The sequence below is a fragment of the Erpetoichthys calabaricus genome, chromosome 3, assembly GCF_900747795.2.
Source record: "Erpetoichthys calabaricus chromosome 3, fErpCal1.3, whole genome shotgun sequence".
Taxonomy (NCBI): Eukaryota; Metazoa; Chordata; class Cladistia; order Polypteriformes; family Polypteridae; genus Erpetoichthys; species Erpetoichthys calabaricus.
Genome location: NC_041396.2, coordinates 250126222 through 250149306, shown reverse-complemented (window position 1 = coordinate 250149306; position 23085 = coordinate 250126222). Strand labels below are relative to the sequence as shown.

The 23085-nt window shown below is 36.4% G+C and overlaps 1 protein-coding gene across 2 annotated transcripts in view; it reads left to right on the top strand.

Annotated features, from left to right (window-relative positions):
• Positions 1-21110, top strand: part of st6gal1 (ST6 beta-galactosamide alpha-2,6-sialyltranferase 1) — a 136889-nt gene extending 115779 nt beyond the window's left edge. For both annotated transcript variants that reach the window (XM_051925219.1, XM_051925218.1), the window contains 3 exons: positions 7687-7788; positions 8515-8689; positions 17286-21110. In XM_051925219.1, the coding sequence (XP_051781179.1) occupies positions 7687-7788; positions 8515-8689; positions 17286-17542 (534 nt within the window). In that variant the 3' untranslated portion in view covers positions 17543-21110. The remainder of the gene's footprint in view (positions 1-7686; positions 7789-8514; positions 8690-17285) is intronic.
• The last annotated feature ends 1975 nt before the right edge of the window (positions 21111-23085 follow it).

Below are 23085 nucleotides of genomic sequence, written 5' to 3'. Positions count from 1 at the left end.
AGACGGATCACTGAAATGGTCTCGCTGGAGGAGTCGACCGGCCGTCTCTTGCCCCACGTCCGGGCGCCAAAAACTGTGGACACTTTTTGTGACTGAAGACAGAGAAGAAAATTAAAATTAGTCAAAACCTTTTATTAATACATACCAGGCAAGGGTAAAATGTCAGAGAAACACAGTCCTAGGACACCGCGCTTCATCTGCCTCGAGCGCAGATGTCCTTGTTCTTTTATACCTTTCTAATCTCCTGATCGTTGACCACGTAAGCAAAAAATAGCGTCCTGACTCATTGTACTTTTCCAATTTTGTAAAGTCATTACCCTAAAGGTATATTTTCTTGTCACACACATCATCAAAAGAAACTTCCAGAAAGTATACAGTGATCCCTCGCTATATCGCGCTTCGCCTTTCGCGGCTTCACTCCATCGCGGATTTTATATGTAAGCATATTTAAATATATATCGCGGATTTTTCGCTGCTTCGCGGGTTTCTGCGGACAATAGGTCTTTTAATTTCTGGTACATGCTTCCTCAGTTGGTTTGCCCAGTTGATTTCATACAAGGGACGCTATTGGCAGATGGCTGAAAAGCTATCCAGCTTACTTTCTCTCTGTCTCTCTCTCTCTCTTGCGCTGACGTAGGGGGGTGTGAGCAGGGGGGCTGTGTGCAGCTGCTTCCTGAAGGACAGGCTGCACGGAGCTTCGCATACTTAAAAGCTCAAAGGGCACGTATTGATTTTTTTTATCTGTCTCTCGCTATCTCTCTCTCTCTCTCTCTCTCTCTCTCTCTCTCTCTCTCTCTCTTCCTGCTCCTGACAGAGGGGGTGTGAGCTGCCGCCTTCAACAGCTTTGTACCGGCGGTGCTTCGCATACTTAAAAGCCGTATTGATTTTTTTTTTGACTGCTTGCTTTGCACTCCTTTGAAAAGGAAGATATGTTTGCATTCTTTTAATTGTGAGACAGAACTGTCATCTCTGTCTTGTCATGGAGCACAGTTTAAACTTTTGAAAAAGAGACAAATGTTTGTTTGCAGTGTTTGAATAACGTTCCTGTCTCTCTACAACCTCCTGTGTTTCTGCGCAAATCTGTGACCCAAGCATGACATTCTAAAAATAACCATATAAACATATGGTTTCTACTTCGCGGATTTTCCTACTTCGCGGGTGGCTCTGGAACGCAACCCCCGCGATGGAGGAGGGATTACTGTACATGCTTTTTGTCACGTACGCAAAACACAAACAAGTTTCATCATTCTGTCCTATTTTCTATACACACATACATTTTGTTCAATTACATCTTTTTATGTTTTCACACAGTTGATATACAAGGAATTAGCATCACTCGGTAAAGCCTTAATGTTCTGCAGGGCTTTGTGAAATTCAGTGGACGTAGTGATGCTAGAACTAATAAATAAAGCACAATAATTCTTTCTGGTATCAGTTCCATTTAAATTTACACTTATTTTTTCATGACATGAGATAGACCATAATGATTTTTAGCTAGGCATAAAATAAATATAATGGGCTGTTTTACTTTAGTGGTGGCTCCTGATAACGATACTGCATAATGCCCTATGTTTCAAAATGTGGTATGTTTTATTCAAAAAAATGATTTTAAGTCCCTGCGGTGGGTTGGCACCCTGCCCAGGATTGGTTCCTACCCTGTGTTGGCTGGGATTGGCTCCAGCAGACCCCCGTGACCCTGTGTTTGAATTCAGCAGGTAGGAAAATGGATGGATGGATGAGTAAGTCCATTTGCACACAAAAGTCAACATCCTTAAGACTGTAGGTCTTTACACTTTAGATAGCAGCCCAGAAAGTACACTGATACCATGTTCAGTATCATGATCAAGAACTTGTACCAAAAATGTACCAAAAGAAAGTGACATTACAATAAATATTATTATGGAAGTTGCAGGTAAATCAAAATTCATACTAAACAATATAGAAAGGATTGCTTGTTTCTTTAAACCACACAATAAAAAGTCAATTACAAAATGTATGTATATACAGTTCTTATTTTCTGCAACAGCTTTACTGAATGCTGCCTTCTCATGGTAAAATGTCTTTTACCTACTCTTCCTTTATTGGCCCCTTTCAGCTTTGTGGCCAATGGAGGATCAAGATGCAGGGATTCTTCTCTCCTAAACTCACAAAAAGAGAAGGTTTCCACACTGAGCATTTCACCACCTGTGAGACTCTGGTAGAACACTCACAAAAGTGGTCTTACCCACAGGATAAATATGAAGGGTTCTGTTCATCTCTGTGTCCTTTGAGGAACATAGTTCTAAGGTCAACAGTGTCAAACTAAAGGAGCCTGGGCTCTGTAATGATCTCCATATGTCTAAAAATAATAAAGCATGTTCTCATAAATAATTATCACAGGTAGCAAATTTACAAAAACATAAGATAAAGTCCATTTTTTTAGCTACAGTATGAAGCACAATCCCTGTTTGTTCTTTATGCGCTAGTGAAAGTGACAAATGGTGTCTGATGTGGAACAATTTTGATGTCTGATGATGGGAGAAGTGAAAACTGAAATTCTAAAATTGTCTTCTAAAGTGTGTAGTGCATTTGTTTTGCTATATAACAAAATGGAACATTTAAGGGCACTCTACTAGGTTTACATATCCTTTTAAATAATAGAGCACACAGACATTTGGATGGTTATAGGATCCTAAGGTCAAAATCAAACCAAGTATGAGCTTCCATCTCTTTTTCCTTACGGAATTTAACACACAAGATTGAGGTATATTCAGATCCAAAATTAACCAGACACCCCTAATGTGACGCATAGTGTCACAAAGATGCAACCCTTATTTGCAGTGCTAAATACAGTCTACAGATGATATGGTGGCTGATGTTACATTCATGAAGTACACTAGTTTATCTGTCTAATTTACAGTAAGTTCAACGGGACTATGAAGGTTGACACTTTCCAAAGGTGAAAAACAGTGCTGTCTTACCAGAACTGTAATTGTGGGATGAATGTGCATTCTTGAATGTCTGTACTTCTTGACAATAAAGCAGTCTCCCTGTATAGAAATGTTACGTGAAATTGGTGCTAATTTAAGAACACTCAGAGAAACATACACTTCTGATTAAATAGCATTATGTAAAAAATAATTACCTACCCAGCTCCACCCATCTTATACATGAAAACCATTTAAAGGTGCAGTTTTCTCTTCATCAAGAGCACAAGCTAGCTACACTGGCACTAACAGTAATGATGAAGTAGAACAAAACACTATATGGCACTGCTACAACTATATAGTGTATGACCTTCAGGATGTAATACATGAGACAAAATGTCAGTATCTATGGTATGCATTTCATTATACAGTGTATGTATTTTACTTTATAGTGGTAAAGGTGCTACTTGGGGGAAAAAAGTCTTCTGCTCTGAGTTGGCAGAGTACCTGCATATTGAAATGCTGTTGCACATATTGAACCATATAGACACACAATGGTTTGACAGAGGATGCATTTAATATTTACTAGACTTTCATTTAGTCTATAATAAATACAGTCCCATGGTTAATATGAGGTGCAGCTTTGGATTATCTGGATTATATGTCAGTTTGCACACATCCATGTTGGTTTAGCCAGTGCCTATATTTATTTATGTATTTAGTTATACTAGAGCATAAATTAGTTTCACTATGGCATTGTTATGTTTAGGCCATGGTTCCCTCCTAGCTTTTGTTTAAATTCCTTTGTAATGTCCTTTTCTGTTACTGTTTTAACCTTTAAATATTGTCATTCATGCTATTTTTTTATTTTTGTTGGGATTGGTTCCTGCCTTGTGCCCTGTGTTGGCTGGGATTGGCTCCAGCAGACCCCCGTGACCCTGTGTTCGGATTCAGCGGGTTGGAAAATGGATGGATGGATGGATGTGACAGATAAGGGCGCTCTTGCTCCCTTGAACCCTCAGACACCACGTCAGACACCAGATAAAAGTCCAGAATGACTTTATTATTAATAATAATTGTGCACAAAACACCCTCCACTCCACTATACTCCAATAAACAATACACAATAATCAATAATCCTCCACTCTCCCAGACGCGTTGTTATCCTTCCACCCAGCTCAGTTCAATGTCTGGGATCTCCCATCGTCCTTTTATAGTCCCTGACCCGGAAGTGTTTCCAATCCTTCAGTCCATGTGACTTTCTTTCAACACCAGGTCAGATAAAAAGTTCTCTTCTTCATCCCGGAAGTACGTCATTTCCCTTGTCACTTTGCCTACGACAAGCCGGCCATAGACCACATTGTATAATTATGTATTTTTGTCAGTTGTGATTGCTATTTAGTGTCTGTGTATGAGTGTATGTTCTGTCTTGTTCCTTGTGTTTTGTGGATGGTTTCCATAATGGTGAGGCCATCTGTCAATCTCTATTGAGGGACTTCTCCCAGCCCTATAAAGGAACTTTGGAACTGCTGTATCTCTGCGGTACATTGTATGCGCAGGTGGTTGGTGAGTGAGTGTCTCACTTTTGCTATTGCTTATTCTCTGGGTTTTAATAAATAACATTTAATCAGATAATAAAGAAATAAGATGTTTTTATTTTTAAAATGTCCAGATAATTGTATTTTTCAACTCAGATGCTTGTTTTAAACACTTTAAATACATTAGAACTTTTATATTTAGGACTTTAATGGTCATAATAGAACACTGTGTTTCAACAGTAGTTAGTGTTCATGAAAAATGAAACCAATGGTGTTTCATCATTTAGAGCCTTTTTGGGTACAGCCCCACCAAATAATCTGAAAAATAAGTAATTAGTTTCCCTCAGTATTTTAACTTATTTAAATGTTAATAACAATCTAGAATTTTTAAAAAAAATTTCCAGTTGTTTCATATGCCCAGTTTAATTTTTTACCTAGAAGAATATTGCTTTTTGTTGTATGTGAAATTACCCTCCTGCTGGGAGCTGCACATTGCATTTTTGTGTAGTTTGAACTTTGCAATTTAGCATTGGGGCTTGAAGGCTAGAGCCTTTGTTCTCAGCATTAAAATGAGTACTGCCAAGAAAGTGAAGAGGCGCAAAAAGTTCAGTACTGATTGTACCTTTAAAGGTAACCGCAATAATTTGAAAAACAAAAAAGAAATTAGTTTACTAGATTTATGCCAGATAAATATCAGACATATTGAGCACAAGACATTACACTGATCAGAATGGAGATGAGCAGCTTCTTGATCTTCATCCTCTTATAATGAGGACCACTTTATAGTCATGCATTTAAAACAGTACCCAAGGAAACCTTTCATTGCTTCTTCCACTTTGTGCAAAGAAAGCCAACAGTATAATGCTGCTGTTTCAAAAAAAGTCCTGTTACAGAAAGAATGAGTTTGTAGAAAATAGCTTTTTTCAATTGTTTGCCAACCTCACATTTTCCAGGAAACATTTGGTTACATGGTACTTAGTACTGCTACCAGGCATCCCACAGCCTTGTGTTTGAGTCATGCATTATGTGTAGTCTGTCATACCCTCTGACATCTTTCCATGTTCTTGTGGCTTGTCTTTTTTCACTGGAAAGTAAATTCTAATCATGAAGTGTTACTGTTTTCAGTTTATGCAGTTTATAGCTGATATATTTTTCTGACTATGGGTGGCTGCAGGGCACTCAGTCTACTCTTTATGGATGTATTTTGTCCGATGACAGTGGCAAAGGGTATCTCAATGATCTGATGTCTATTGAGACAGACCAGGCACTAGCATTTCATTTTTTTTTTTTTTTGGTGATACTAATATTACATGAACTTGCATGTCTCGCTAATCATTGTCCAGATTCCAGATATTTTTTGTTAGGTAAGTTATTATTATAGAGCAGTTGGCACAGATAAAGGAAAATAATTTTGATATGGCTCCAAAAGAATTTACATACAAAAAATGCCACTGAATGAAGTTGCTGCTGTAGCATTGTATTTTTTGCCTGAGCCCATCTCTGATCTGTTGTAGCATCTTGTTAATTTTGTAATTAACTTGGATGGGTGTTTTAGGAATTAGTGGTCTTACTTGGTCTCTAGTCTCATTAAGGCTTTTATGTCTCTGTAGCTGCTTCTCAAGTGCAAGCCTTTGTACTGAGGTTTGCTATAGCATTTTCGGACAGTTTTTGTTTTTAGTCCTTGGGTCATAGTTCACATATATCTGTTGCAATATTAGGAACCATATTCTGTTTATGGAATCTCCTGTAATCTGTTATTTTATAAATTGCTTTTACTGAGGATGGTTGGATGTTACGTATTGGTTTTTAGCTTCAACAGTAGTTTTGTCTGTCTGTTCCTAAAATACTTTACAGCTGCAATGTTAGTTACATCAAATTAGCAGGCAATCAGATCTAACTGGTTACTAGAGCTGAAAAAAATAACCTTTGGTAAGTCCCTAAATTGACATTAAAATTACCTAATTATAACAACCACAATTAAACACAAATTAGAAGAGCACTACTAACAGCTGAAAACAAAAGCAAACAATTATTTACCCACTCACTTTGTGCTGGAAATTGCTGATGTGCTTTCGTTGAAATTAAATTTTTACGATTTATAGTGGGTCAGGGTTGCACAGTAGATTGTTCTGCTGCCTTGCTGATGCAGGAGTACATTTTGAGGCTTATATGCATGATCCTCCAATTTTTGCATGGATTTTCCCTCTAGTTTTCCTCATACTTTCTTGTTAGGTTAACTGAGGACTCTGATGTTATCCAGTACAAATGAGTTTTCACTGTAATGGATGGCACACTGTCCAAGTTTAGTTTGATGCTTTGTTGATCTTTGTTGTTGGGATAGGCTCCATTTTTCACTGACACCAACATGGTCAGGGGAAAAATTGTTTAATGTAATATATTGAAGAAAACAAGTTTAACCATGATTGGTATTTTATAAAACTAAGTTATTGGTTTAAAAAAAAAAGGACTGGTGCCTTGTCTAGTTGGCTCCTGCGTGGTGCAAAAATGATGCTTGTGTAAATGCTGCATTCATTGTATTTTTTTCTCTGTTGTGGATAGTATACAGTATTCCTGTCACAAGTCAGAGGAGCATGCAGAAAAACATGAAATTGCACCATCTATACTTGAAAACATGATAGGCATCAGCTGCCCACAATCCTGAACTGGATAACTGGGATAGAAAATAGATGAATGGATGAATGAAAGGTCAAAGTTAATGAGTGGTATCTTCATAAAATTAATTTAAAATCATGACTTTTGATTAATAATTACATTCTTAGTAATACAAACAGAAAATGAAGCAACATCCTGAATATAACAGCAACATAAACACTTTATAGATGATGCTACCTTTTATGTTTACCTGCTACTTGGTGTTTACAGTGATCAGTAAGACATGAAGACACAGAATTCCCAGAATATTTACAGTTAGTGCAGTGTTTGCTATATTTAGCAAGCTGAAAAATAGATTATACTCACAATGTAAGATTTTTCTTTGGCATACGTAGAGACACACAGTTGACAGTAAAAAGACTATGGTATTATTATACCATAAATAAAAGCTGCACATATACTGTAGCTGCTAATATGAAAAATAGATATTCTGTATTTTACCAGTAATATAAAAAGACAGTAATAATAGATGCTTGTATTGGTTCAGTGTGTTGTTAAGACAACATTGATTAACCACTGGTTTGCGGATGGGAAGTGCCAATTTCAATACTATAATATTCTTATTCCAGGTAATGGCATCAGAAGACCACAAATTCCTTGATAGCCCTCTTTATAATAGAGGCATACTGGTAGCATGGGACCCATCACCATACTCGGCGGACCTAACCCAGGTGAGAAATGGTGAAAGAAGGGGACTCCAATGAAATTGAATTGGGTGATGTCTATCCTTGTTGATTGGAAGGAATCAGAGTTTTAAGTTATATACACTTCTCTTCATTGTCTTGCACAATACATAAATGCTTTGATCTATTATAAATTATTGTCCTTCTGTAGAAAAGATCTCAGTGGCACACCTAGACACATGGTAATATTCTGGTACAATCTACTCTGCATGGCTGTCTTCTCAGTTGTGCTTAGTCCAGAATCTGTACTGTTATAATACTGTAAATGCAGCCCTTGTGTAAAGAGGACTTTCTCTTCTCAGTTCTTCCAAAACTGGCAATGTCAAAACCCATTACTGGAACTAAAATCAGGGCTACAGTCTGCTTTGTATAAAAACTCTTTGTTCTGCCACTTAAGAGATGGCAGTATTCAATAGTAGGAATACAGTTAGCTGTTTGAGAAGGCCTTCTGTGCTCTGATTTTATGTGCTCTGATTTTATCTGTAGACGATCTGTCTGTAGTCCATCAACAAGATGTGACACTTGAGGTTTAGAGAACCTGAACATAAAGCCTGTAGATTATGGCATTCAACTAATGACTTTAATATGACAGTGAAGTAAATATTATTTTTTATACTAAAAGTTTAGTGTTTATCTCAGTTAGGTCTTGTTATACAAAGATCCTTGAGTATGTGTTATATAAACCTTACCAATATTTTCCCTTAATTGTTGTAGTGGTACAATAAAACTGATTACCCAATCTTCAAGCAGTTTGTGAAGTATCGTTTGAAGAATCCTCAACAGCCTTTCTATATCCTGCATCCTAAAACTGAATGGCAGCTATGGGAGAGGATTCAGGACAACATGGCTGAACCCATCCAGAAAAACCCCCCTTCCTCTGGCCTGCTGGGTAAGTTTCAATCAAGTATTTCAAATAAGTACTTCACCCTTTACTCCTGAATTAGATGCCAGTATATGCAGAGAGTGACCATTTGAACAATTTTAGAAAACCATCTTCTCTGAAGTACAAGTTCAAGTTCATTTTAACATCATTTTTAACATTCACATAACTGTTGTAGGCCTATATCTTTATTGTTTTTGTTGATTAATTTGTGGAAAGCACAATGAGTTGTATGTAAATGCATGATAAGGTGCTATATAAATAAAGTTATTATTATTTTAGCAAAGTTTAGTTCAGCAAATATAAGATATGTGAACGTCTCTGTGTTTGAGCAGTACTAAGTCAGTGTACACCATTAATGGTTTGAAAGCCAGTAAACCTAACAAGCATATTTTGGCATTTTGCCTGTTTTATTTTCTTTCATCTTCTTAAATACATATTTGTGCTTACTGAAGAGAAATAACCCACAAATTAATCAAAAACAAAGACAGTATTAACACAAAGGATACACAACCTGTCATTACCAGACCATGAACTGTTTTCCCTTGAAGGCAAAAGAACACAGCATAATGATGAAACTGAGCATGTTAGAGTTAGCTGACAAGAACAAATTATTCTTGTATATACAAATGGGAATCCCTCATCTACAGCAACACCTTGCAAACTGAGATTTTCACAGTATATAACATTAGTTTTAAGTAAAATAAGCCACTCAGCACATTTTCAGTTAATTCTGTTTTTATGACCTCTGTATACATAAAGATTTGTCTCACATTTCCTATATCTTTTATCAGACACTTCTTTGGAATCCTGCTTATGCTGCTGAAACATCAGCAAAAAAAAATTCCATTATAGTTTAAGCGTCTATTGCCAGGTTCCTTGTTGTATTTTGAGCTACACACATTGACAACAATTGTTATCAGATGCTTGTCAGCTTCCGCTGACATACCTCCCATACCAGGAGGTTGCTCTTCAAAATAATGCAAACAAACTGGTTATTAAATAGATTAGACTTATCTGTATATATAAAATGCTAAGGAATTTAAGTGTCTGTCCTGCGATTACTTGCCAACCAATGGGACTAGAACCTTCGTCATTGTCTTAATCGGAAGCTCATGACGTGATACACGGTAGTGAAATAAAAAATATTTGGTTAGTAGCAACCTCTGCAAAGTTATCGGGGTTTGAGTCTTTCTTATGGCAAACTGCTAAAAGTGCAGAAGGCAAAATGACAGTGGTGACATCTGCTGAGCATGAAGTGCATTTCTGAGGCCTTTCATAGGAAGAGAAAAAACAACAACATTACCATCTGAGGAGTGTCAAGTATGAGAAATACAATACAAATGTCTGTTCAAACTGATCTGTAATCCCATCCTCACACCAAAAGGATCATTACGATTGCTAATTACAGTGCTACTCACCATGATGATTTGAAGTATACAGTCATATGAAAAAGTTTGGGAACCCCTCTCAGCCTGCATAATAACTTACTCTACTTTCAACAAAAAAGATAACAGTGGTATATCTTTCATTTCCTAGGAACATCTGAGTACTAGGGTGTTTTCCGCACAAAGATTTTTAGTGAAGCAGTATTTAGTTGTATGAAATTAAATCAAATGTGAAAAACTGGTTGTGCAAAAATTTGGGTATCCTTGTAATTTTGCTGATTTGAATGCATGTAACTGCTCAATACTGATTATTTGCAACACCAAATTGGTTGGATTAGCTCATTAAGCCTTGAACTTCATAGACAGGTGTGTCCAATCATGAGAAAAGGTATTTAAGGTGGTCAGTTGCAAGTTGTGCTTCCCTTTGACTCTCCTCTGAAGAGTGACAGCATGGGATCCTCAAAGCAACTCTCAAAAGATCTGAAAACAAAGCTTGTTCAGTATCATGGTTTAGGGGAAGGCTACAAAAAGCTATCTCAGGTTTAAACTGTCAGAGGTTTCAACTGTAAGGAATGTAATCAGGAAATGGAAGGCCACAGGCACAGTTGCTGTTAAACCTAGCAGGTCTGGCAGGCCAAAAAAAATACAGGAGTGGCATATGCGCAGGATTGTGAGAATGGTTACAGACAATCCACAGATCACCTCCAAAGATCTGCAAGAATATCTTGCTGCAGATGGAGTATCTGTACATCGTTCTACAATTCAGCGCAATTTGCACAAAGAACATCTGTATGGCAGGGTGATGTGAAAGAAGCCCTTTCTGCACTCACGCCACAAACAGAGTCGCTTGTTGTATGCAAATTCTCATTTCGACAAACCAGAATCATTTTGGAACAAAGTGTTTTGGACTGATAAGACAAAAATTGAGTTACGTGGTCATAACAAAAAGCGCTTTGTATGGCGAAAGAAGAACACTGCATTCCAAGAAAAACACCTGCTACCTACTGTCAAATTTGGTGGAGGTTCCATCATGCTGTGGGGATGTGTGGCTAGTTCAGGGACTGGGGTCCTTGTTAAAGTCGAGGGTTGGATGAATTCAACCCAATATCAACAAATTCTTCAGGATAATGTTCAAGCATCAGTCACAAAGTTGAAGTTACGCAGGGGTTGGATATTCCAACAAGACAATGACCCAAAAAACAGTTCGAAATCTACAAGGGCATTCATGCAGAGGGAGAAGTACAATGTTCTGGAATAGCCGTCACAGTCCCCTGACTTGAATATCATCGAAAATCTATGGGCTGATTTGAAGCAGGCTGTCCACGCTCGGCAGCCATCAAATTTAACTGAACAGGAGAGATTTTGTATGGAAGAATGGTCAAAAATACTTCCATCCAGAATCCAGACACTCATCAAAGGCTGTAGGAGGCGTCTAGAGGCTGTTATATTTGCAAAAGGAGGCTCAACTAAGTATTGATGTAATATCTCTGTTGGGGTGCCCACATTTATGTACCTGTCTAATTTTGTTATGATGCATATTGCATATTTTCTGTTAATCCAATAAACTTATTGTCACTATTGAAATGCTACTGTTTCCGTAAGGCATGTCATATATTAAAAGGAAGTTGCTACTTTGAAAGCTCAGCCAATGATAAACAAAAATCCAAAGAATTAAGAGGGGTTCCCAAACTTTTTCATATGACTGCAACTCCAGCAGCAACATATCCTGAGCATTAAACCAAACACAGGTGGCACTTCAGTGGTGAACAGTGATTAGAGATAAGCCGTAATATAAAGTCATTGAGCAGCTCTCTAATACTATGGCTCATCAACATGCCACGCATACTCCATGATACAGAATGCAAGAACAACAGAGAAGTGTATGCTGACAAATGAGGAGATCATCAAATACTCCCAACTTCTGCCGATATGCCAATATTGGTTTTATATCCTTACATGAATGGTTGGCTGAGCAGCATGACTTTCGAATGTTAGATTAGTGATTCTGTTCTGTTTTGTGTATTGTACTTACCCGATTTTTTGACAACCATTGCACACCCAACCTAATTGAAAAGGGATACCTGGATTACCCTTCCCAAGATTTCTTTTACTTTTTACTTTCTCATATATGAAGTATTGGGAAAGTATTGTAATCATCCAAAAATTTGATTTGTGTGTGTATATGTAAACACAATAACCTGAGTATGCCTTCACTTAGGTCAACCAAATTTTACATATACGTATTACGTACAAAACGTAGATTCCTGTGAACGTTTGGGCTATTTCTGCTAATCGGAAGTGGAACTTTACCTTTTTTTCATGTAGCTACAGAGTCTGATTTATTCAACTTTTTTTTTTTTTTTTTACTATACTAATTGTTCAATGTATTTATAATTTGATTTGATTTGTTGTTGAAGGATCTTTAATGTACATAATATAAAAGTACAATCATTGTATTGTGGTTTACTCCTCAAATTTCCATCCCCATATCTGAGTATACGAGAATGTCCAGGAGAGACCACTCCCGATTTTTTTTTTCTCTACAAGGGTCTTTGATTTTGGGGACATTTTTTATCTTGTTAGGGAGTCGAGGCTTGTCAAAAAACAGGGCCTGTTAAAGATATTGAGATATTCCTTGTGTGATTTTGGGCTATACAAGAAATAAATTATTAATGTTGTTGATGTGCTCACTATGAGATACTGAAAAAAAGGAATACATGGCCAAAATGGAAGCCTGTGTCTCTCCTAGTGTTCTTATCTCTCTATTATAAAAAAAAAAAATCCTGGTAGAGAAACAGTAGGGTGTCGAGACGTGGTCTTCACGTTAAGGTCATGGAAGACAGCTAAAAGACCCGCGAGGACCTTAAACATGAGACATTGTGCCAAGAGATTGGCCCAGGACCGTCTTGCGATGACGTAGAACATGAGATTCTTGCAAGACACGCCCTTCTTACAATCAATATCAAATAAGACAATGGGCAGAAAACATTAAACATCATCTAGGTGCAAATTCAGAAAGTATGGGAAGTAATTATCAGCCCGTAACAATTGGAATTGAAACAAAGCACGTCCAGTCGGGCTCAGAATTAAAAGACAGAGTAAAAGACAAAGTAGAACTTCATAAACACGTTCACAAATGTTGGCGCTATACACACGCAGAGCAGATTATGAAAGCAGTGGAATTCGAAAGGCTCCAAAAGAAAAAAAAAAACTTATGCGTGATTTAAAAGTTGAGAAAGTTTAAAGAATATGAAAGTAGGAAAATTAGAAAGTTTAAAAAAAGAAAGTAAAGATCGCAGTAGCGCAAACAAACAGAAATTATTACTCGAAAAAGGGAAAATAATCACCATGGACCAGGTGTCATTGGAAAAAAAAGCAGGACAAAGCGAGGTCAGAAATAAAAGACAGAGTACAAAGCAAAGTAAAACGTCATAAAGAGGTTACAAAAAAAGGGGCCAAACACATGCAGAGCAGGTTATAGATAATGAAAACTGGAATTTAAAAGAATAAAAAAAACGTAGGCGCGAAACATATGCAGAGCAAGATACAGAATACGAAAGCAGAAAAAAAACGACAGTGTCAAAAAAAGAAAGTAAACATTGCATTTAGCGCAAAGAAAGAGAAATTATTACTTAGAGAAATAACGCAAAGACGAATAGAGATCAAATATATGGACATAGGTGATATATCAGAAGTATTGTAAGGCTTTGAAGTTTAAGTCAAGAGAATTTCAAAAATGGAGTTTACCTCACATGCATTTATTGGTTACTTTGCAAAAAAAAAATTATTAACTGCTGATGATGTAGATCGTTTTGTCTGTGCTGAAATTCCAAACAGAGAAACTTATCCTGAATTATGGTACAAAGTCATTAAACACATGTCTCACTGACCTCATTTAAAAGATTCAGCATATTGGGACTTGAAAGATTCCAAATATTGTTTTTACATAAGTTCTGAAATAAAAGTGAAACTAATGATATAGCAACAATTCAAAGAAAAAAAAAATCTTAACAGTGTGTATGTGGAAAACCAAACACTGGGGTTATTGAGCGAAGCGAGCAGTGAGTGAAGTCCCCTAGTAATTCTAAATGGAAATAATAGTTTTATTAACTTTATCAGTGACATTTAAATACAGTTCTGGAAGACACTAATGGAAGTAAAGTAGTTGTTCATTTATGTGAAAATCCTGAAACACTTCCTCACACGAAGGGTTTCTAAAATCTGAAACAAGCTACCAAGTCATGTACTGGAATTGGAAACTTTGACAACATTTAAAAATGTAGATAATATATGGGGACGTTTATCTGTTAGCTAAGCATTTATAGGCTAAATTCAGGCCCACCCGTTGGGTAGGGAAATTGTGGCAGCCCCCCAGGGTCACATGAGGTGCTGCTCCCCTTTACTTCTCTTTTATGGGTGTCTTTAAAATTCTATGCAACATTTCTGTCTTTAAAAGATAAATTTGGTATTCATCAAGTTGGAATAATTTTTTTCACAACCAAGCTGTTTATTAATTTGACACACAATTTTGTTTTAACGTGAAGCATATTTTATAAACTTTTAAAAATAACTAGCTTGCTCTTGTGTTTTATAATGTAACTTTTGGGTACCGAGGTCCCCATTAGAACTAGACAATAATAACTGAAAAAAGTCACACTTACAAATAGCTTGTATATTTTTTACTGTACAGAAGCTTATTCTGTTACATCACAAAGAAATTGCCTGCTGCTGCTGCATAGATAATGCACACACTTCAGTGACAAAGTACTGAGCACAGGCATAGCCTGTAATCAGCTGGCGAGAACTGGACAGCCATTATAGACATCCATAAATCCATCTTAATAGCCTGCTCATCCAGGGCATGATTGTGGGGCATCTGGAGCCTATGTCAGCAAGCATAGGAACAATCCCAGAACAGGGCGTCAATCCAACACAGGGAATACATACACACACATACACACATATCCACTAGGGCCAATTTAGCAATACCATTTCACCCTAGTTTAATCATAATGAAGTTTAGTAAGTTTGGTACAGATGTTTTAATATAGGCAGAGTAGCAGCACTAGCTATCATTCCTACCTCACAGTTCCGTAGTCTGATTGGGATTTGAATGTTCTTCCTGTGAATTTAAAGATTGATTGGTATCAATGAGCATCAGTGAGTTTACTCAAAGACATTGTCTTCAGTTCCTTTATTACCATATCCTCAGCGAGAGCATCTCACTATGCATTAAAAAATGTAATAATTGGTTTCTGGCACTTCACTGTGCTTTATCGCCCACTCTGCATTTTTCATTTTATGAATTTTTTTTGTTTGTTGCATGTGCATGACATTCTGTGGAAAAAAACAATGTGCAGGTGGATTTAGTGTTATTTGTACAAAGCCTAATGAAACTTACCTGTATATGTAGTCTTTTTATCACACTGTCACTTGGCATTAATCTCACTCTGTCAGCATATAATAAAATCACAGAATATAATAGGCAAAAAGTAGGCACTGTTTAGTAAAAAAATAATCACTTCATTTTAGTGTGCATCTGTCTGTTATTACAAGCCATGGCATAATAAGCAGAATATAGTTTGGTGAACGGGGTAGTTGGTTTACTTTTTTCACAATAGGACCCCAGTACCCATAAGTTCCATTATAAAATGCATGTTAATTTTTAAAAGTTTATAAAATATGCTTCACTTTAAAACACAATTGTGTGTCAAATTAATGAATAGCTTGATTGTGAAAGAAATGATTCCAACTTGATAAATACTTTTTCATGTGGCAAATGAATTTATACCACGATTGTGAAGAAATAACTTTAACTTGAAAAATGCTACACTTACCCACAATGATATCCCATAGGACCTTTGAAAGATGCTTAAAGTGAGTTCTCCTTTGAAGTGCAATTATCTTGAGTGAGTGAGGTCACAGTTTAAAATAACACCCATGAATAAAACCTACCTGAGGAAAATGTTTTATATTTAATAATTTCTGAGTAGAGAAAATTCAGAAGAATAATTTTCAAAAACTAAAGTGTCTCATCTCTTTATTCGCATTGTGAGAGTGCTGAATTCATGTATAGACACTGTGTCAAAATCACCCATTCACCAGAAGTCAACTTTAACAAGGAAAGTGTGGATACACAGAAATGTTCACCATTCTAAAAAATACAAGTATTGAGAATGTTGATGGGTCAATTAGTCTTTCTTAACCCTTAAAGTGGCAACTTGAAGAATATGTCACAGCCATAATTTAATAAAAGTGTCTAACAGAGATAGATTTTCAGTAACTGGTTGGGAGAAAATTAAGTTAAAAATTAGAATAGGAAAAATCACCTAAAAATTCCAGTGTATATTAATAAATAGTTTTCTTTTGCTTGCCTTATGTGTGTGTTTATTGTATAGTTCCCTAATTCAGAAATAACAATTAGGAGTTTAGTAAAGTTCCAGTTCCAGTAGCATCAGGGGGTAAAGTTGAAATGGATTAAAAAAACAAATATTTAACACTACCAAATTCTAATGAAAGACTGAATGGATTGCCTATGATTTCCATAAAAATTAAAATAGAGGAACATTTAGATTATGAAGATTTAATAGGAGAATTCACTACAGTGAAAGGTTTGGAAAATAAAAACAGAAAATAATCTTTTGTAATTCTCACAAATAAGCACTATATTTTATATAAAAATTAATATTAATTTTAGATACTCCTAATATGCTGGTAGCCTTCATTATTGAATGTGTTTCAAGACCAAAAAAGTTGTTTCTGTTAAAAAGTAACACATAAAACTGGCATTATTTCTACCACTAAAGTTTAAGTCAATCTGAAAATATAATTGACAGCTTTAACCACTTATTTTTAATTACTTTTATTTCTAATATACAGTTTATGGCCATAATAGGGAGCCTGTGCCCTTCTAGGAACATCCCAGACTGAATGGTCTCCTCTTCTTGGTCACTCATCTTATGTTCTTAATTATAAAAAAAAAAGTCTGGGTTCTGTCTCTGTAACAGTGTAACATTTGTATGACTTTTATCTCATAGCTGAAGTAGAAATTTTGGAAGACTTTCACAGGTTTATTCTGTCAAAACTGAAGCCAGGACATAGTTGTAAATATTGCCCATTCTTATGCCAAAACTCAGTATTAGGTCTGTACATGCATTTTTTCTTGTTTGCTTAAATGAATAATGATTCCAACATTTTTTCTCTTTTCAATACTGAAGGTACTGTCTTGATGATGGACCTGTGTGACGAGGTGCATCTTTATGAATACCTTCCATCAAAACGAAAGACTGAGCTCTGTCATTATTACCAGCACTTTTTTGACTCTGCCTGTACCATGGGCGCCTACCACCCACTACTGTACGAGAAAAACTTGGTGAAGAGGATGAATCAGGGCACAGATGAGGAGATCTACAACTATGGGCGAGTCACTTTACCTGGTTTTAGTTCCCTCAACTGCAGCAAAGGGCAACACTAAAATCGTTCAGAGGATGATTATCTAAAATCTAATAATGAAAAGAGACTGAGACCACTGTTATTTACAACTGAAGCTCTGTTCCTTATTGTGCATTATATATTGCAAATTTTGACACTATACTGTGCAATTGAAAGAAGATGTCATTACTATTATCCTAGTCCAGAGTGGAAGCTGTGCAAGCCCAGTGAAACTCTATCAAGGTTTTTTAACAGTGGATTTTCAGCGATGGCAATGGGCAGCGTAAAAAGGTAGCACAATGCTTCCTACCTATTTGTAGCTTCGTTGTGTACACCAAATATGGACATTTTGGATGCTTTCATCTGGTATATTTGATAGAATCCATTTATGACTCCAAGGAAATGTCTTATTCGGAATGCTGAAGCCATTGGCTTAGTATTTTGTTATTACTTTACTTATTTTTTCAGAATTTAAGCTGGAAAACAGTTAACATCTTAGTAAATTCCCATGCCAATTACAATTCCCAGAAGAAATAGTGGGAAGAAGCGTCACAGCGCAATGTGAGAATTGGTTATGTGATTGCGTGTCTATATGTAATGTCTATGCCTTTCTGCTAATGCAAATGTCCTCTGTGATCTTTAGCAGAGGCCACCTTGTCTGCATGTTGACATACACTATTGGATTAATATTATAACCTAACTGCTATTTCCTTAAATCACTTCTGATTTTCAGTTTCCAGCTGACATTTCAAGCTATAGTCATTTGAAAAAGTGAGTACATTCCATTGAAATTATCAACATATTTGAACAGGCTAACATTAGATCTTCATGCAAATTCCCTACAGATGAAGGTGATATATTTGAATAAAAACACAAGGAAATTTTTTCTTCTTAATCATTTATTCAACAAAATAACAAAACCTGTAATGGTCTACTGGGGAAAAAGTAAGTACACTCTTGACCTGAGAAACTGGTATTGTCCCTTTCAGCATAAATGACCCACCATACTGTGACATTGAGTCAGCAAAATGTTTTACCACTCCTCCATGCAAAATTCCATCAATTGCTGGATGTTTGTGAGTTTTCTTGCATGTACTGCCTGATCCCTGTCTCCCCACAATATTTCATTGAGATTTAAATCTTGTTTTTGATCCATTGCTTGATGGATTTACTAGTGTGCTTAAGATTATTATAGAATTATAAGGCCCATTTCCAGTTCAACTTCAGCTTTTGGACAGGTGGCCTCACTTTGTTATTATTCAGAATTCAGAGTTGACTTGATGATGGCATGCTGCCCAGGCTCTGAGGGAGCACAGCATGCTAGTATTGTGGTACCACAGCTGGTATGTGGTTCTTCACCTGCTATGGCCAAATAACACTGCCTTTGATTGTTCTAGTAGGCCTGTTGTTAACCTGTACAGTATGTTCAAAGGCAAACTCTGATGTTCTTTTTTTGAACAGCAAATGCTTTTTTCCTATCACACATCTCTTTCTAATTGTAGAGGCATGCACTTTAATCTCAGCTTTTGTAAGAGTTACCTGCAGATTCTACAATGAAATTTTAGGGATGTTGGAGACATTTTTTAGTATGAGACAGTCAGCTCTAGGTCTGAATTTGCTTGGCCAGCCAGTCCTGGGCAAATTAGCAATTTTTTTAAATCTATACCACTTGTAGATGATTTTCCTTAGAGTGGATTGATTTATTTTAAATAATTTGGCAATCTTTAAAATCTCTTTCCAGACTTAAAGACATCCACAACCTTCTTTCTGAGGGCTTTAGAGGGCTCTTTTAATCTTAGTATCATGACATCATATACATCAAAACCAAGAGGATACTAGACCATAGGTATTTTCGGTTTAAATAAGACAGGTTGCACCTGCATATACTCTAAAGAACTCCAAAAGGTGGTTTTAATTATCGCATCTAATCTGGAACACTTAATTCTATTTTTCTGGATTTGAAGTGGTGATAAATGTAAGGGTGTACTTACTTCTTTCATGTAACAAATCAGCATTTCTGTTAATTTAGATTATGAGAATGAATACACCATATCAATTTTATGTGTCATTTATTCCAGTATATGCCCTTTATCTGTAGGCACTGTTTTGGCACTTTGTCACATGACTGTACTCTGTGCAATCTGCTCATCCTATAGCAGGTTTCTCCATGCAGCACTTAAAGCTGGTAAGTAAAGCTGAAAATGTGCCCTCTATATCATTCCATAGATCTTCTCATTCCGTCAGAATAGCTTTCTTTGACCCTAAAGGGTGTGCAGCTGGCATAACTCTACCTAGATATTCAGTATCACCGAATAAACTGAATTCTTTAGTGCTACTAGCATTGCACCCTCAGTCAGTAGGCATGGTCTGTTACAGTTTGCAGTTCATCCCACCAGCTTTTTAGTACTGTAACCAAACAGCAAAGCTGTATTTTTTCTTGCACAGTATTATTAGCTATAGACAGCAAGCAATATCCCCATTATTTATTAAAAATGTCATCGCAGCCCCCTTGCGTTTATTGGATACTATCATTATGCACTGACCACCAATGCCAGGTTGTAATACTTCTTTAGCCAGTGACCAAACATCATATGTTACTTCCAAATTAACGTAACATTCCCAACTCTTCTTTGTCGTTATTTGGGATCACGGGTGGCTAGAATCTTTACCGTCACCAGGGTGCAACCCTGGATTAATAATGTACAATTAGTCAGCAAAACTGCTATTTTAACCCGACTGATGTTATATGCAGTTAGTGCTGCACTCTGATCAAACATTGTATTACCAAGAAGACATTCATATGTGATTAGCTTCAACCTTTATTTTGTCTGAAAAACTGGAATTGTTCCCACCCTTTTCGTTCAGTTAGTGTAGTTGACTTAGCATATCGTCACATCAGCAGAGAGTTAGTTCAATTAGCACTGCATTACCATTTTGCCATACTTAAACACTAGTGAAAATCCTTGTGTTTCATCTTCTTCCATGGCCACTTTTTAAAGCTTGTATATCCTCAGGCTACTTGATGCGCCTAGCTCCATTCCCACATTGTTTGCTGTGCAGGTGCCATTCCTTCTTCATCCAATTACTGCATACAGTAATTGTAGACTGTAGCTAGTACAGTCTACATTTGGGTTATTTAACACTGGCATGAAATCTGGAGGAATCGTGTTTATTCTGCAAACCAGCTGGTACCCCAAATGTACCAGTATCTGTGTAATGTTAGTGCCATGCAAAGAGACTTACCTCGTGATTGTTAGTAATTACCTTATGCCAGTGCTGTATTATATGGTATGTATTTCAAAAAGAAATGTGATGTTTTTACATGCACTGTTTTGCATTACGTTCTATCTCACCTCGAAGTGCATACATTTAAACTGGGTGATCCTGGCATGCCTAGTCCAGTTTCTCAGAGGATGGCCTTTGATTGGACTTTGCCAATGTGAATAATCCCCAAAGCTAAATCAGGTACACGTTGACTCCTGTCATCTCTGCTCTCTTACTGTAAAAAAATAAGAATTTAACTTGTTTGTTATTTGCAGCAGTCACCAAGGTGATTATTGGAAGCTTGTGATTATTTGTTTTTAATTAATTTATTTGTGTATTTATTTATTTATTTATTTCTCCCCTATCATGAGGTGTGGCCAGCCAATTAATGCAGGTAGTTTTGTTACAATCAAAAAAAGAATGTTGTACTACATGTGGGGATCAGCTGGAACTGCTTTATTATAAACATGAGGAAAAATGTTTTGAAATGTATAAATGTAAAACAGTTAATATTCTTTAGTATATTGTTTTCATTTTATTTTTTTATGAATCAAAACACTTTGTAAATTTAGTGATTTCATTTAATGTGTCATGTTAATTTACAGAGATAAGAAATACTCAAAGTAACCATCTAGTGGCACACATAGGAACAGGAGCTGGTAGAGAGCACCAGCCTGGCGTTGCACACACAAGTACGCCACTTGCAGCGTGTGAGTTGTCCCATCTGAATGGAGACTGGAGATAACCTATTGATATCCATGATGCAAGGTATCGTTGCATTTTTGTAACCGACTGGTTTGCCTCTTAGGAATGACATTAAGCATGTGGTGTCACAGAGCAATTTCTTGAACTGAAACACCTGTACATCTCAGCATATAATCAAAATGTTGTATTCAACCGGTAGACCAAATTTTATTTTTTAATGACATGAAAAAATACAATAGGCTACATGTTTACATGCAAAGAATAATAGACATTGTCTTTTTAAGGTGTTTTGATGAAATAAACCATTGTTTTTGTAACTTAGCTGATGGGCTGGAAACAATGTTTAAATTAATTTAAATTGATTAATTAATTTGTGTTATGTGTCTTTGGTGGCCTCACAGATCCAACCCTCTGGGTTCCAGTCCTGGACCTGTCATCTGTGTAGAATTTGCATGTTGTCTTCAGGTCTGCATGGGACTGGCTCTAGGTACTCCAGTTTCCTCCTTCATCCACAAAGTTGTGCTGCTTATGTTAACTGGCAACTATAAATAAGCTGTATTTGAGTGGGCAGTCCTTGCACTTAGTTTGGTCAGAATAAGCTCTGGCCATCATGACTTTCAGTTGAATGCAGCAGATCTGAGAATGTTATATTGTATTTTTAGTTTTACTTATTTTTGTAAGTGGAGGAGATCATCAGTGTCAGTGGGTGAGAGTAGCAACTGCGCATTATTGAACTGTGAAGTCAGAATTATAGAGGTTCAAGAAAATATAATCTATTTTAGATACAGGCACATATACAGGAACTATTCAGATATTGCCTGTTAGAGCACTGGAACAATTTCTAATGAGAATGGACCACTTACCCCCTGCAGAACTGTTAGTCCTAATCACCTGACATCTTTAAAATAACATCAAGCTGAGTTTTGAAGGTCCCAAAGAATTACCATTTACCATGGTTACTTGGTAACTTATTCTATGTATCTGTGGTTCTCTGTGTGAAGAAAGGCTTTTTAACAATTTTCCATCTGTGTATTGTGTTCTTGTTGAAGAATTTATTTTAAATCAATAGCTGGGATCCAATGTTTTAATTCCTTCCAACCTAATCACTCTTCTCTGTACTTCCTCTAGCATTGCTATGTCTTTTTTTTTAAAAAAAAAATGGAGACCAAAACTTTACATAGTGCCAATAGATGCAGCCTCATTAGTGCTTTATGTAGCTCAAACATATCCTCCCTTAACTTGTGCTATAGATATTGCACTATATAACCTAACATCCTAGTTGTCTTCGTAGTGGCTTCTCTATAGTTGATATGGAAAATGAAAAGTTCACTACAGACTAGGTCTATCTCATAGGGTGTGTACTTTCAGTTTGAAATCTCCCATTGTGCATTAAAAATTACATTTTTATTTCCTACTCGTAATTTTTACATTTGCTTAAATTCAAATTTATTTGCCACAAGTTTGCTAAGGTATGTATTCTGCCTTGGTCCATCTGTAATCTAGAGGGTGAGCCAAAAAGAAGTACCACATTTCAAATGTTTATTCTACAAAACTGCTACAAGATAAAATAAATTTCATTACGACACATGAAAGGGTATACAAAATAGATTTTTTTCA